We start from the raw sequence: 14,937 nt of genomic DNA, 5'->3' as shown, positions 1-14,937 counted from the left end.
CAGAGATGCTCTCCAGATTCAGACAGCAACAGGAAGTGACTCACTCTTCCTGTGTGACGTGTCTACTTTGTGATAACCTCAATGAGCAATCATAATATGTCGACTGTGAGGTTGTGTGTGTGTGTGTTGGTTTGCGTGTCAGTCTAGCACTGGATGACACAGTCAAAGCCGTGACCCACAATGTGATGACCCCAGTTGTGACATCACAGGTCTCTCTCACCTGCGTTGACCAGGGTCGCCTGGTTGGCCATCATGCCATGGTTTCCCACCATGCCCTGCTGCTGCGGCATGAGCGTGTAGGGGCTGCTGGTTCTCATGGGGGGGTACTGGCCCGCAGGCGGCTGGGAGGGCATGTTCATGTCCAGGGACACGCTCCTCATCGGCAGCCCCCTGCCTGGCTGGCCCGGTCTCTGACCGCCGTAACCTGGAGACGCAGAGAGAGACAGGGCTGAGGGCTGAGGGTTGGGGGCTGGGGGCTGAGGGCTGGGGTCTGGAGGCTGAGGGCTGGGGGTTGGGGGCTGAGGGCTGGGGTCTGGGCAGTACAGGAGTGGGGACAGGTATACCGAGGAGGCTTTCATGTTAGCTTGACCTACATACACACTGTCTTCGTTTGCTTAACCCAATGTGAGAATCTGCGTGAGCGTGTGTGTACTGATATGTGTGTGTGTGTGTGAGAGAGAGAGAGAGACTCACTGCCTGGCCCCATGCCGGGCATGCCTCTCTGCGGCTGTGTTGCCATGGCAGGGCTGCCCTCACTGGCGCTGATCTGCAGGATGTCGTTAATGATGTTCTGCTTGTCCAGGGCACTGGGCAGGGACACTGGCCGCGGCTCGCAGAACAGCTGTGGCTGGGCGCTCTGCAGGTCGTTCAGGATGTCGTCCAGCTCTGACGACTGCAGGGGGAGAGAGGAAGGACCCAGTACAGGGACATACCAGATGAAAACACTTGAAAAACTGCCCAGGACAGAGAAAACATGAGTAACAGGAAATATTTTATTTATACAAATAAATAAAATAAAAAAATAATAAAAAACTGACTACTTGAGCACCTGCGCACTTAGACAACTAAATTATGTCTTGCTACATTGCCAATAGCTCAAATATTTTCCAGTAAACAAACCCATTGAGTGGAGGTAACATGGCGAGGCTGTCGCAGAAAGCCCTTTCATACTGGGGGGGTGCGTAGCGGACTGCTCTGTTGATAAGACACACTCACAACCCCGCTCTGAAATGAACCAGTTTCTCCAAATCTAGGCCACACTTCACATCTGAAAAACACTGTCTATTGCCCGGCTGTGTTTGGGCACACACACGCACACACACTTGTTCCTCCTCTGGGATATGGAAACGAGCATGTTAAAGATGTTTTGATGACAAATACTATATGTGCCTCAGCTCAGCCAGGGTAGTGATCGCATGAGTTAGTGTCATCGAACATGGCCACATTCGTGTTCTTGTATCACTGTGCTGGACTTGATCTTGGGGTGAGTGACGCAATAGGATAGCCAGGGTCTGCTTAGTGCCAGTGTTTACCCCGACTGTCCAACACCAACCACATCAGCTGCAAGCGGCAGGCTTTAACCCCCCCCCCTACCCAGACTCATCCTTCAGAAGGTCACACAAAAGCAAGACCATTTCCAAAATTCCACAGACATGCCAAACATTGACTTGAGTTCCTACTGCTTGACGGTGACAGAGACCTAAGGGCCTCAGAGTAAATAAGTTGTACTGTCGCCAAAGGACCACTAGGGCGCAGCAGGCAGGACATCTCTCTCCCGGTGGAGCACGCAGGCCGGTAAACAAGCTGAGCTCTCTGACAAGACAGGCGTCTGTGGAGCTGGACAGGAAGGGTCTATAGAACAGACCAGAGAGACCTCAGGCTGATCAAACACAGGCAGGGAGAGCGGGTTTCTGCAGGGCTTGGAGCTTTTTTTAGTCTGGGCCTCAGGAATAGACACAAGCCATGAAAACACACACACACACACACACACACACCCTGCATATACAAACACACACGGCCTGCTCGTGTACAGTGACATGCAATGGAGCCAGCAGACAGGATATGGGTGAAGGAGAGGGGACCTAATGAGGTCAGGGATGATGTCATAGTGGGAGTCAGGTGGCTGAGCGGTTAGGGAAGCGGGCTAGTAATCTGAAGGTTGCCAGTTCGATTCCCCGGCTGTGCCAAATGACTGTGTCCTTGGGCAAGGCACTTCACCCTACTTGCCTCGGGGAGAATGTCCCTGTACTTAATGTAAGTCGCTCTGGATAAGAGCGTCTGCTAAATGACTAAATGTAATGCTACCGAACACTCCCCTCCTCTCCCCCCGCCCTCCTCCCATCCTCATCCCTGCGTCCTTTCTGAACCACGTCTTTGCATAGCCTCCTCCCCCCCCCCCCTCTCTCTAGCTAGCTAGCTTGTAGATAAACACACCATGAAAAGCCTCCTAGCGGTGCATGGGAGAGCGGGCTGCATCACTGGAGGATACCATTGTGCATTCCACACTCGAGAGAGTTCGATACACGTCCAGCTACTGTGGAGGAGGCTGGCAGCGGCTCCACGCTGCCATCTTGGGAGGTAGGAGAAGCGAGAGGGCCGTCGTGGGGTGAACAGGCTTCACGTTCGAGGAGAAGTAACAGCCTGCAGACACGCGCATATATATCCTGTAGTCTCTCACACATTCTCCGCCTCTGTCGTGGAATGGAATATGCAAAAAGCCTTCCTGGGTTGCAGGGTCCAGTCAGGAAGCAGGGCCTCTCAGGGGTGCGAGTGTGGAAATGAGCGCGTACAGGAAGAGGCATGAAGGAGCCTAATGAAGTCCTCTGTCCCCCATGAACAGCTGCTCCCAGCCTCGGCCAGCGACCTGCTCGGGATTCCAGGAGGGGTGAGAATGTGAGGATAACTGCCCCCCCCCCCCCCCCCCCCTCCCTGTGGACAGGGGGGGGACCTCGGCCCGGCCGATGGACGGTTGTGGGGCCGGGGAGGGGTGCACGGAGGGGAACTGAGGAGATATAGACTGGGCTGGGTTTGCGTACTGCGTTGTTGAACAGGGAAGAGCATGCTTGTCAGAAGCTGGCAGAAGGTCCCATCCTCATTTTCTTTTCCTTCAACCTCATTTGACCTCGTTTTGGAGAACAGAGTAAGACACTTCCACTCCACTGGCCACTCCTACAGCACTAAGACCTTCAGGACAGATCAACAAGCCTGTTCTCATGATCCTGCTTACCCCTCCATTCAGCTGTGATTTCTCATTTAGCTCTGCTCCAGTCATCAATAATTCAGCCCTAAACCATCAATGGGAGGTGGAGAGACATAGAGACACAGACAGACAGAGAGAGATACAGAGAGAAAGTGAGAGAGAGAGCGAGAGAGAGAGAAAGTGAGAGAGAGAGAGCGAGAGAGAGAGAGCGCGCGAGAGAGAGAGAGAGAGAGAGAGAGAGAGAGAGAGAGAGAGAGAGAGAGAGAGAGAGAGAGAGAGAGAGAGAGAGAGAGAGAGAGAGAGAGAGAGAGAGAGAGAGAGCGAGAGAGAAAGTGAGAGAGAGCGAGAGCGAGAGAGTGTGTTCATACAATACAGTAAGCCTTTACACATGGCCAAGCAGCGATTCTCCTATTAAGAGGAGAAACCCTCTCCCGCTCACACAAGCATAGCCGCTCTCTAATGAAGTCACGGCTTACTTAATGCCCAACAAATGCCCTTTTTTGCACTGACAAAGAAATGTGTATTAGTATAATGGAGGTTTTTTTTTCTGCCTGCTGTTAAATGTGCATTAGCTGACGCCACCTCTGTTTAAAGCTATTGAGAGCTTTAATAATTATCCAGCTGTGAAAACTGGAATTTCCACCAAGCTTTATAACGCTTGTTCATCCATGGGATGAATTTAATTGAGCACTTAGTCTGTTTTTAGGGCGGATACAAGAAATTACTTTGCAGACTAACTTCCAGTTTCCTCTGGTCTAGGCTAGGTAACTAGGCTGGATCCCAGCCTAGTTAACCTAGCTCTGAAGCATCCAATGGCTTCCATGTTCCTTCCTCTCCAGCCAATCACATGCATGGATGTGCAAATGAACAGCGTACCCATGTGACAAACGCCCTCGCCCTGAATGCCCCCTGTTAAGAGTGTCACACCTCCACATGCGAGCCCGATCCCTCCGCTCTGCACGTCCTCCACCAGGCGCAGACTGAAACCAATCGAAGATGGCTGAGACGACCTCGCTCTGGTCGCGAGGGGGTCGTCCGCTCTGGCCAACGACTCTCCTCTGCTCTACCCCCCCCCCCCCCCCCCCCCGATCCTACCAGGAAGCCAGTCTGTGTCTGATATGTGCTCATGCTTCTCAACCATCTCCGGTCTGGACTCTACTGCCAGCCCCCCCTCCATCACCCCCCCCCCCCCCCTCCTGCCTGCTTTCAGCCCCTCCCCCTCTCTCTCCTCCTCTACTCCATCGCCATGGCAGCAGAGGGGGACATGCAGGAACATATGGCTCATCATTTTCACTGCGTGTGGAGGCTGGACTCTACTGGGGAGGACATCTACACCTCTCTAATCTCTCTCTCTCATCAGCACCTCTCTCTCTCATCAGCACCTCTCTCTCTCTCTTTTCTCCTCCCTCATGCTCCTCTTTCCTACATATGGACCCAGGCAGGCGTGGGTATACAAACATGCACAACACAAACACTGTTCCCCCTCCACTGCTTGTAAATACACACACAAACCTATTTTTGTTTCCCTCCTTCTCGTCCCCTTCACTCACACACACTCACACACACACACACACACACACACACACTTTCTCCTTCCATCACCCTCACACACACTCTCCTCCCTCTGCCTCTCACGTGCACTACCACCCCCCACAGTCTGCAGGAGAAAGCAGTGCTGTTTCCAGGGAAATACGCCACAGAGAGGGAGGGAGCTAGAGAGGGCGGGAGAGAAGTGAAGGAAGGAGGGATGGAGGCAGAGAGGGAGAGAGAGAAGTGAAGGAGGGAGGGAGGCAGAGAGAGAGGGAGAGAGAGAAGTGAAGGAGGGAGGGAGGCAGAGAGAGAAGTGAAGGAGGGAGGGAGGCAGAGAGAGAGGGAGGGAGAGAGAGAAGTGAAGGAGGGAGGCATAGGGAGAGTGAGAGAGAGAAGTGAAGGAGGGAGGGAGGCAGAGAGAGAGGGAGGGAGAGAGAGAAGTGAAGGAGGGAGGCATAGGGAGAGTGAGAGAGAGAAGTGAAGGAGGGAGGGAGGCAGAGAGAGAGGGAGGGAGAGAGAGAAGTGAAGGAGGGAGGGAGGCAGAGAGAGAGGGAGGGAGAGAGAGAAGTGAAGGAGGGAGGCATAGGGAGAGTGAGAGAGAGAAGTGAAGGAGGGAGGGAGGCAGAGAGAGAGTGAGAGAGAGAAGTGAAGGAGGGAGGGAGGCAGAGAGAGAGTGAGAGAGAGAAGTGAAGGAGGGAGGGAGGCAGAGAGAGAGTGAGAGAGAGAAGTGAAGGAGGGAGGGAGGCAGAGAGAGAGTGAGAGAGAGAAGTGAAGGAGGGAGGGAGGCAGAGAGAGAGTGAGAGAGAGAAGTGAAGGAGGGAGGGAGGCAGAGAGAGAAGTGAAGGAGGGAGGGAGGCAGAGAGAGAGGGAGGGAGAGAGAGAAGTGAAGGAGGGAGGGAGGCAGAGAGAGAAGCACAGTTGTTCCCATTAGAAACAGGACATACATAGGCTTCTCCCCTCACTGCTGTGGTGTGAGGCGGAGGCGAAGGACAGAGGCTCCACCTTAGCACCCCCCCACCCCCCTCTGCTACATGGCTACTACAGCTCAGGTTACAGCAGATCCTCTAGCTCCCCTTCTCCTCTCCTCTCCTCTCCTCATCCCCCTCAATCACATTCATGCATGCATCTCCTCCTCTCCCTCCATCATTCTCTTCCCTCCTCCTCCTTCTCTTCCTCCCTCGTTTCTCTCCGCTCTGCCTCCGTCTCTCCATCTCTCTCTCTCTCGTTCTCCGAGGCAGCCCTAATTTGAGCTGAGTGCCAAACTTGGCAGTGGCGGTCAACACAACCAGGATCAGATACCCAGTGCGCCGCAGGGGCTCCTTCCAAATGTCACAGTAGTTTGAAGCCTGCTGATGGTTTCTCAGAGCCTGTGTCTAAGCTGACTAGACCGAGTTACTCAGAAGACCAGAAACGGCATGCGATGGGGCTGTGTGTGTGTGTGTGTGTGTAGAAGACTGCCCGGATGTGTGTGTGTGTGTGTGTAGCAAACATCTGCTCGGTAACCCAGATTAGCCCGCTAACAGAGCCGTAGAGGTGGACACAGGAGAACAACTGGCCTCGTCAGGGCTAAGCCAATAGGAGAGCAGGCTGCACAGGAGCGAGCACACGGCCGATCACCATGTATCATTCTAGAATACTCTGAGGATCTAGAACACAAATAACATGGAGGATGACCTCCCTAGAACTGCCAAGTAACAGCACTACACGCCAGACTAGTGCAATACCGAGGGCGGGCTGCTCAAGTGAGTGCACATTTCCCTTTTGTTTGATCGCAATCAATCGTGAATTCGACGTAATTCATCCATCAACAATCTATTCGCAACTGAAAGGAATTGGACACCAGTATGCACGAGTTCCTGCAGGCTGCCCCAAACCAAGTCATCTGCTGGGAGTGTCTACCCTGTCAGACATCATCATCATCACCATCACCATCACCCACCTGCTCCGCCCGGTCGTAGCCCGTATCCTGCTTCTCCGTCTTGACCAGGGGGTGTTTGCCCCCCTCCACCTTCACCTCACCGGGCTCCAGCTTAGCAGACTTGTCCTTCAGCATGGAGTCGTCCTTATCCAGCAGGTAGCGCAGCAGCGCGTTGTCCTTCTTCTTGGGGCTGAGGGGCTCCTGTTTGGGGGTGAGCTCCGGCCCCGCCGCCGCGCCCGCCTGCTCGGAGCCCAGCTCTTTGCCCGTGGCCTCGGCGGTCAGCCGCGCCAGGTCCACGGGAGAGGTGCTGTTCTGGAGCAGTCTGTGCAGGATCTTGTGTTTCTCCTTCAGGGATGTGGTGTGGGCTCCCCCGGCCCCCCCCGGGTGGCAGCCCCCCAGCCCTGGGGCCCTGGCCCCGGGGGGGTCCTTGCTGTCCCCTGCGCCGGGGGACAGGGGCGACTCCAGGGGCTCCGACTTGGTGGTGAGAAGTTGCAGGAGCTTGGTGTGGCCTTTGCTGTCTTGGAGGCGGCTGGGCGCGTCCGGGCCTTCGGGGCCCCCCTCCCTCTCCTCTTTGGGCTCAGCGAGGGCGCCGTCCGTCTGTCTCTGGTCTCCTTGACCCGGGCCTGGCTCTCCATGAGGGCCAAAAGTCTCCCCTCCGCCGCCCCCCCCTCCTCCTCCTCCTCCCCCCATCTTAGACATCATGTGAGGGTTGACCCCCGCGCCGGCCGTCACCCCGGCGGGTGAGCCCATCTTCCTGTCAGGTGACCCCATGGCGTGGGGGTGGGGGTGCCCGTGGGCGTGCCCGATGCCGTGGCACTCGCTCAGGGCCTGCAGAGCCGTCAGGGAGCTGCTGGTGTAGCTGTGGCTGTTAGCGTGACTGTTAGCCGCGCCGGCGCTACCTCCGGCTCCGCCGCCCGCCCCGCTCCCGCACATCCCCGCGGGGGAGGGCGAGTGCAGGCCTCCGGCCACGCGCGGACTCCCCGCGCCCACGGGGCTGACGCGGTGCCTCGGGGACAGCATAGAGTTCTGCGGGCCCTGGTGGGGGCCCCCCGCCGGGCTGGGGCTGCCCCGCGACGGACTGCTCATCCTCCAGTTGGGGCCCTGTGAGGGCGGCTGCATGCCCCCGTGGTGGCCGTGAGGCTGGGGGCAGCCGTAGCGGTAGCCCTGCATGGGAGGCTCTCGGTGGCCTCCGGGAGGGGAGAAGGGCGTGCTGTTGCTGCTGACTGTGGTGTCCTGGCCCTGGGTGCTGCAGGGCAGGCTGCCTGGGGTCGGGGGAGTCATGGAGGGGGTGGAGGTCATGGGCTTGGGGCCTATCCCTGTGCTCTGGCCCCCAGGGCCCATGTCCTGGCCCATACCACACACCGATTGCTCCCTGGAGAAAACACACACACACACACACACACACAAGCAATGATTTTGGTGTTTGGAACACTGTAAAAGCCACAAGTCAGAGTCTAAAATCTGTATTTGTCTTCGATAACTATAATCGATAGGCCAAGAGATAAGGATTGTCAACAGGAGAGCACACACACACACACAAAAAACCACAGACAAGCAAAGCAGTCAACTACCACCCGAGGAAAACATTATATAAAAGAGGCTCTCTCTCTCTCTCTTTCCTATGCCATGAGGAAAACATTTTGTCCTCCAGCAGAGATACTTATCTGAACAAAGCTGCACTCCAGGAATAATATAGTTTTACGACGGTAATAAGTGCTGCAGGGCTATAAGGCAGGTGAACACATGCTAAAGTTACCACCCACACACACACGAGCGATGGCACACATACCTCTGTAGAATATGCAGGGACATGTAGTGTTGGGGTTCGTTGGTGGCGGGTGAGCGCACCAGTTTGCTCTTTGTGTGGGCCGACACGATGGTGCCGTCAGACAGGGAGAACCTGTAGATGGGACTGAAGGCCTGGCCGTGTCTCAGCACTGGGGACGGACACACACACACACACACACACACACACACAGAGAAACAAAAGGGTTATAACATGACTCACACTAACAGTATCATTCTTCGAAGCCTCTTAAGACCAACCTCTTCAGCAGCAGTTGACATGTAAACAGGCTGAGGTGTGTGTGTGTCAAACGGCCCCACGGTAAAGAGGCAGTGTGTGTGTGTGTGTGTGTGTTTGTGTGTGTGGAGGGTTAGGGGCCGTCTCACCTTCCTGTTGGTGGCGCTTGGCGAAGGACATCTCCCCGTCGTTCTGCAGGTGGAACCTCTGGATGCACCTCCTGACCAGGTCCTCCCAGCCTGGCTTCATGGACGCCCGCAGCTGGCTGGTGTCCAGGGACGTGATCTTCCCTGCTCGTACAGCCAGGCAGGTACACACACACACACACACACACACACACACACACACACACACACACACACACACACGCTAAGTCAGTCACACAAACTAAAAAGTATTCCACCAGGCAACCCGCAATCCCCACAGGATGTGAATATTGGAACAGGCCTGCTTAGGAGCGACATCACAGGGAGGGTGATGGAGATGATAAATGGGTTCTGCTTTCTGACCAACCCCCCCCCCTCTGTCTCACACATGCAGACTGGCGGGCGTGCAGTGCAGAGTGGTACAGTCCTCATTGTCACTGTCAGGCGCCCCGTGCTACAAATGGAGTCGCTGATGCGTTTAAAAGGCTTGACGGGCCACAGCGCGGCGGTGTGACAGACAGCCACGCTGCCTGACTAAAGACCTGCCACCAGCACACGCAGCTACCTGGGAGCAAGGACGTGACAACGCCGGGAACACCCACCGCAGCTGTGTGTGTGTGTGCGCACGCCACACACAGACTGGCAGCGGTACATCAAAGGTTCCAGGTAGGAGAGCCAGCTGTCCTGACAGGTACTTTACCTCCCAGGGATGGAGCCAGAGGGGGGGTGTACAGTACAGGCAGTGAGAGGGGGGGTGTACAGTACAGGCAGTGAGAGGGGGGGTGTACAGTACAGGCAGTGAGAGGTGGGGTGTACAGTACAGGCAGTGAGAGGTGGGGTGTACAGTACAGGCAGTGAGAGGGGGGGTGTACAGTACAGGCAGTGAGAGGGTGGGTGTACAGTACAGGCAGTGAGAGGTGGGGTGTACAGTACAGGCAGTGAGAGGGGGGGTGTACAGTACAGGCAGTGAGAGGTGGGGTGTACAGTACAGGCAGTGAGAGGGGAGGGTGTACAGTACAGGCAGTGAGAGGTGGGGTGTACAGTACAGGCAGTGAGAGGTGGGGTGTACAGTACAGGCAGTGAGAGGGGAGGGTGTACAGTACAAGCAGTGAGAGGTGGGGTGTACAGTACAGGCAGTGAGAGGGGAGGGTGTACAGTACAGGCAGTGAGAGGTGGGGTGTACAGTACAGGCAGTGAGAGGGGGGGTGTACAGTACAGGCAGTGAGAGGTGGGGTGTACAGTACAGGCAGTGAGAGGTGGGGTGTACAGTACAGGCAGTGAGAGGGGAGGGTGTACAGTACAGGCAGTGAGAGGGGAGGGTGTACAGTACAGGCAGTGAGAGGTGGGGTGTACAGTACAGGCAGTGAGAGGTGGGGTGTACAGTACAGGCAGTGAGAGGTGGGGTGTACAGTACAGGCAGTGAGAGGGGAGGGTGTACAGTACAGGCAGTGAGAGGGGAGGGTGTACAGTACAGGCAGTGAGAGGGGAGGGTGTACAGTACAGGCAGTGAGAGGGGGGGTGTACAGTACAGGCAGTGAGAGGGGAGGGTGTACAGTACAGGCAGTGAGAGGGGAGGGTGTACAGTACAGGCAGTGAGAGGGGAGGGTGTACAGTACAGGCAGTGAGAGGGGAGGGTGTACAGTACAGGCAGTGAGAGGGGAGGGTGTACAGTACAGGCAGTGAGAGGGGAGGCCTCGGGGCCTTTAGCTAGCCTGTAATCAGCGCTAAGGGTTCGGTTTGTAGCGTGGGCTGATTTATGAGCGCTGCAGTGCTGTACTGTACTGAGGCCCACCCTGCCCTCTGACACACATCCTAAGCCATGAGGATCAATTCCACATCAATAAACGCCCATTTCTGGAGCCAAATTTAGAAAGTAATTTGAAAAAGAAATGTTAAAAAATAATGTAAGCGCATCTGATATCCTTTAGTTTGCTTAGTTTTCCCCCATATATAGGATGCTGAGTTTCAGTATTTCTGCCCCCTGCCCTGGAAGTCACATGACACACTGAGGAGAGAACGCCAGGAACGGCAACTAGGGGATGTGCTTACGGAGACCATCTCAGCTGTGACTGGCTGACGCCTGCCTGGGGGGAGGGAACGGGGCCCTGCGATTGGATGAATCCTGTTCCTGGTCATGCAGCAGGCTCTCTGATTGGTGGGGAGTGTGGTGTGTGTGCTTGTGAGCGGTTACCTTGCAGGTCCTGGCGGGTGGTGAAGCTCTCGTGCGTAGGCAGCATGGGCCTCTCCTTCATGGGCACTCTGCGAGCCACACAGATCAGACACGACTGGAAGTCTGAGCAGAGAGAGGGAGGGGGAGGGAGAGAGGGAGGTAAATGAAAGGAGAGCAGAGAGAGGTGGAGGGAGAGGGAGGTGGAGGGAGGAGGGAGAGAGGGAGGTAAATGAAAGGAGAGCAGAGAGAGGTGGAGGGAGAGGGAGGTGGAGGGAGAGAGGGAGGTAAATGAAAGGAGAGCAGAGAGAGGTGGAGGGAGAGGGAGGTGGAGGGAGAGAGGGAGGTAAATGAAAGGAGAGCAGAGAGAGGTGGAGGGAGAGGGAGGTGGAGGGAGAGAGGGAGGTAAATGAAAGGAGAGCAGAGAGAGGTGGAGGGAGGGAGGGCGAGGGAGGAGGGAGTGAGGGAGGTAAATGAAAGGAGAGCAGAGAGAGGAGATGTGAGAGGAAGGGAGGGGTTAAGTGTGATAATGAAGAGGAAGGTGTGTTGGGAAAGCGGGTTGAGAGGGAAAGAGAGAGAGAAATGAAAATGTTATTCCCAGCCAGCGTTATTAATCCAGTTCTTAATGAGGGAAGGGGAGAGGGCTGCTGCGGCAGGAGGAGGACACCAGAGCTGCAGCAGGAGGGGGAACATGATGGAGTGTGACCTTTGAGGTGTGTGTGTGTGTGTCACGGGAGTCTGGGGTCCCCTGCAGGGCCACCTCACACTGATGATCCCTCCCCCGAACCCACATTAAAGGGTAAAATCCCTCACCCATGACAGTGACACACACACACACACAGTCCATGACTGGGGATGACCCCGAAAGTCTGCCAGCTAACTTTACCTTGCCAGACTGTGACGCTGTCACCCAAACCTCCACCAAATGTGCAAAACCACAACACTGGTACTGCACAGACACACACACACACACACACACATTCCACTGTATTCCTTGGGTAGTAAACAGGCCCTCTTGGGTGGTCCAAGTCCTCCCTCTTCTGTTGTAGTTCCTCCCTCTCTGGGGCTGGACACTCCTCGCAGATTCTACTGATGCAACAAGGGATCCTACTTTTTCAAACACACACACACCACCGCGCGCACACACACACACACACACCCACACACACACTCTGGCTAGGTTCCTAGGGTGCTCCTCTGCCAAGGTTTGGCTGGCAGAACAGCTGCCATTGGTAGGGAGAGAAAGGGGGAGGGAGGGAGAACCATGACCGCGAGGACTGCTGCTTGAGCCAAGCTCCTCTCCTGGAGGAGTCCGGGGGCTAAAGCCGTCTTCTGGGGCCCAGTGTCACCCGCGGCGACCCGGAGGGGGTGAGCTGCTATAAACACGGCTGATCCCGGTGAGCAGGTAGATTCAGCGTAAGATCCCCCATATTGCCTGCTGCCTATCCTGTGCTTTCAGATGAGTGATCTGTAGGAGGATCTGCCTGCGTTCCTGCACCTAAAGCCAGGCAGAGCCACAAGGACAGCCGGCTCGGAGGGAAGCCTGCTGAACTCTGGCTGACACCAGCAACACTGGGGGAAGAAAAACAAGAGTGGGACTGACTGGGCCGTTTCTCCGGGAGGAGTAACAGATGTGCGGAGCAACTGTCCCTCCTCTGACGGCGTGGCGGAGCCCAAGCTGCACTCCACAGACGGGGCAGGGGATGCTGAGACGCTCAGTACCCCACGGCACCCCCACGGCACCCCCACGGTACCCCCACGGCACCCCACGGTACCCCCACGGTACCCCACGGTACCCCCACGGTACCCCCACGGCACCCCCACGGTACCCCCACGGCACCCCCACGGTACCCCCACGGTACCCCCACGGTACCCCCACGGCACCCCCACGGCACCCCCACGGTACCCCCACGGCACCCCAAGGTACCCCACAGCGCCGCAGGATCGGTGTGTGTGAAAGCATTCCCTGAGAGTCGGGAGGACGCCATCGGAGAGGAATGTGCATGAATTATGGATGGGCTTTAATGAGAGCTGCCGGGCCAGGGCGGCAACCCCCTCCAACGACCGGAGCGAGCGAGCGAGCGAGCGAGAGCGAGAGAGAGAGAGGGAGAGGGAGAGGGAGAGGGAGAGGGAGAGAGAGAGAGGGAGAGAGAGGGAGGGAGAGAGAGGGAGGGAGAGTGAGGGTCTCTACCTTGTACTCTTCACACAACCGAGCAAGTTCTGGTTCCATTTCAATCTCGTTTCCTCTCTAAATGCCTTTGTCCTTAACCTGCCTTTGCCAGTACCTTAACCCTTCCACTCCTTTCTCTCTCTCTCTCTCTCTCCCTCTCCCTTATCCTTCACTCCTCTTTCAACCTCCTTATCCTTCGATATGCACCTCCATTCCATTTCCCCTTATGAGATAAGCCCCCAGCCCCCCCCCCCAGGCAGGATCCCTACCTTCCCCCTCCTCCTTGATGGACTTGGGCTGGGACACAGCAAAGCACTGCATGGTCTCGTATTTCTGCTGCTGCGGCTCGTGCTCCTGGGCCTCGTCCTGGCTGGCCGTGCTGTGGGGGTTCACCAGCATGCGGCAGTTGAACGTGTGGCTGTTCCTCCTCGGACCGTCGCTGGACCAGGGCACACCGTTCACTGGGGGGGGGGGGAGAGGGGGAGAGTCAATGCAATACCAAAGCAGTGTTTTTTTAGGTCAATATTAGACAAGCTTTTTGAGACTTCAGCTCTCTCTCTCTCTCTGAGGAAACGGAGGGAGGAGAGAGAGGATGGAGATGAGGAAATGGAGGAGTGGAAAGCAGGGGAACAGAGTGTGCGGGTAAAGAGGGACACGGCAGACGGAGGGAGAGAAAGCGGGAGACAGAAATAGAGCGGAGAGCTGGAGAGAGAGAGAGAGGGGGGGGGGAAAGGGATGGAGATCAGTCATGTTGAACAGTTGGAACCCCGAGCCTTGCACCATCCATCCACAGCCATGCATCACAGCTAGGGATCATATGCATGTCCTCCACTGTGCCCTTGCCAATCTCTCCTCTACCCCAGCACACACACACACACACACACATACACCATTCCTTCTACACACAGTCACCCCCCACCCACCTATATACGCACATTTCACAACACAAACACACACACACACACACTCCAGTTCTCCTCACACTCCATCTGGTTCATGATCTCATTGGGAGCATTGATAAGCCCTGTATCTGGGACACAGTCCCGCTGATCATTTTCAGGGTGCTCTGCTCTGCGCTGCTCTGCGCTGCTCTGCGCTGCCACCCAGATGGCCGGGCACCATCACACCCCAGTCTGAGCTCCCAGAGAGAGGGAGGAACGGAGAGATGGCAAGTAGAGAAGAGGGAGAGGGAAAAGGAGAGGGAGAGAGAGAGAGGAGGGCGGTGAAGAGGGAGAGAAGCTCCAGAGACCGGCTCACAGGGGCACTGACATAAATTAACACTCCTTCTCATGGGAGGGGGAGGAGGAAAGGGGTGAAATGGCAATATGAGAGATGGAGGAGAAACATAGGTGTTTGATGAGGGTGGGGGTGGGAGGGGAGGTAGCCAGGGTAATGTACGGTAGAAAAGTGGAATGCACAAAAGAAGAGGTGAGGGAGGGGAGCGATACAAATGAGTCAGAGGGAAGCAGAGGAACGCAAACAGAGAGCCAAGGGGAGATGGAAACAGTATGAGAGTGAAAGAGCTTTAACGAGAGAGAGGAGAGACAGGAAAAGGGGAGCTAATTAGACGGAAAAGGGAGCGGGGGGGGGAGACTGATCATTGGGGAGAGAGCGCGTCAGAGAGAGAAGCGGAGGCAGAGAGGAGGAGGGGAGGAGGAGGAGGAGGAGAAACGGCAGTCTGCGGAGCGAGCAGTCTGGTCCTGGCACGACGGCTGTGGAAGGGCGAGACACGAAGACTGGCAGACGCACAGACACACAGATGCACAGACACACACAGGGAGGCA

The 14,937-nt window shown here is 56.2% G+C and overlaps 1 protein-coding gene across 2 annotated transcripts in view; it reads right to left on the bottom strand.

Annotated features, from left to right (window-relative positions):
- The window catches only part of ncoa2 (nuclear receptor coactivator 2), a 52,615-nt gene that overhangs the window by 10,848 nt on the left and 26,830 nt on the right, over positions 1 to 14,937 (bottom strand). For both annotated transcript variants that reach the window (XM_067251433.1, XM_067251434.1), the window contains exons 6-12: positions 13,423 to 13,614; positions 11,008 to 11,109; positions 8,820 to 8,960; positions 8,437 to 8,584; positions 6,669 to 8,019; positions 694 to 892; positions 221 to 424 (exon numbers count right to left, since the gene is read on the bottom strand). In XM_067251433.1, coding sequence (XP_067107534.1) covers positions 221 to 424; positions 694 to 892; positions 6,669 to 8,019; positions 8,437 to 8,584; positions 8,820 to 8,960; positions 11,008 to 11,109; positions 13,423 to 13,614 — 2,337 coding nt within the window. The remainder of the gene's footprint in view (positions 1 to 220; positions 425 to 693; positions 893 to 6,668; positions 8,020 to 8,436; positions 8,585 to 8,819; positions 8,961 to 11,007; positions 11,110 to 13,422; positions 13,615 to 14,937) is intronic.

This window comes from Osmerus mordax, chromosome 15 (genome assembly GCF_038355195.1).
Source record: "Osmerus mordax isolate fOsmMor3 chromosome 15, fOsmMor3.pri, whole genome shotgun sequence".
NCBI lineage: Eukaryota > Metazoa > Chordata > Actinopteri > Osmeriformes > Osmeridae > Osmerus > Osmerus mordax.
Note: the sequence above shows the minus strand (reverse complement) of the source record. Positions and strands in the feature narration are given on the sequence as shown.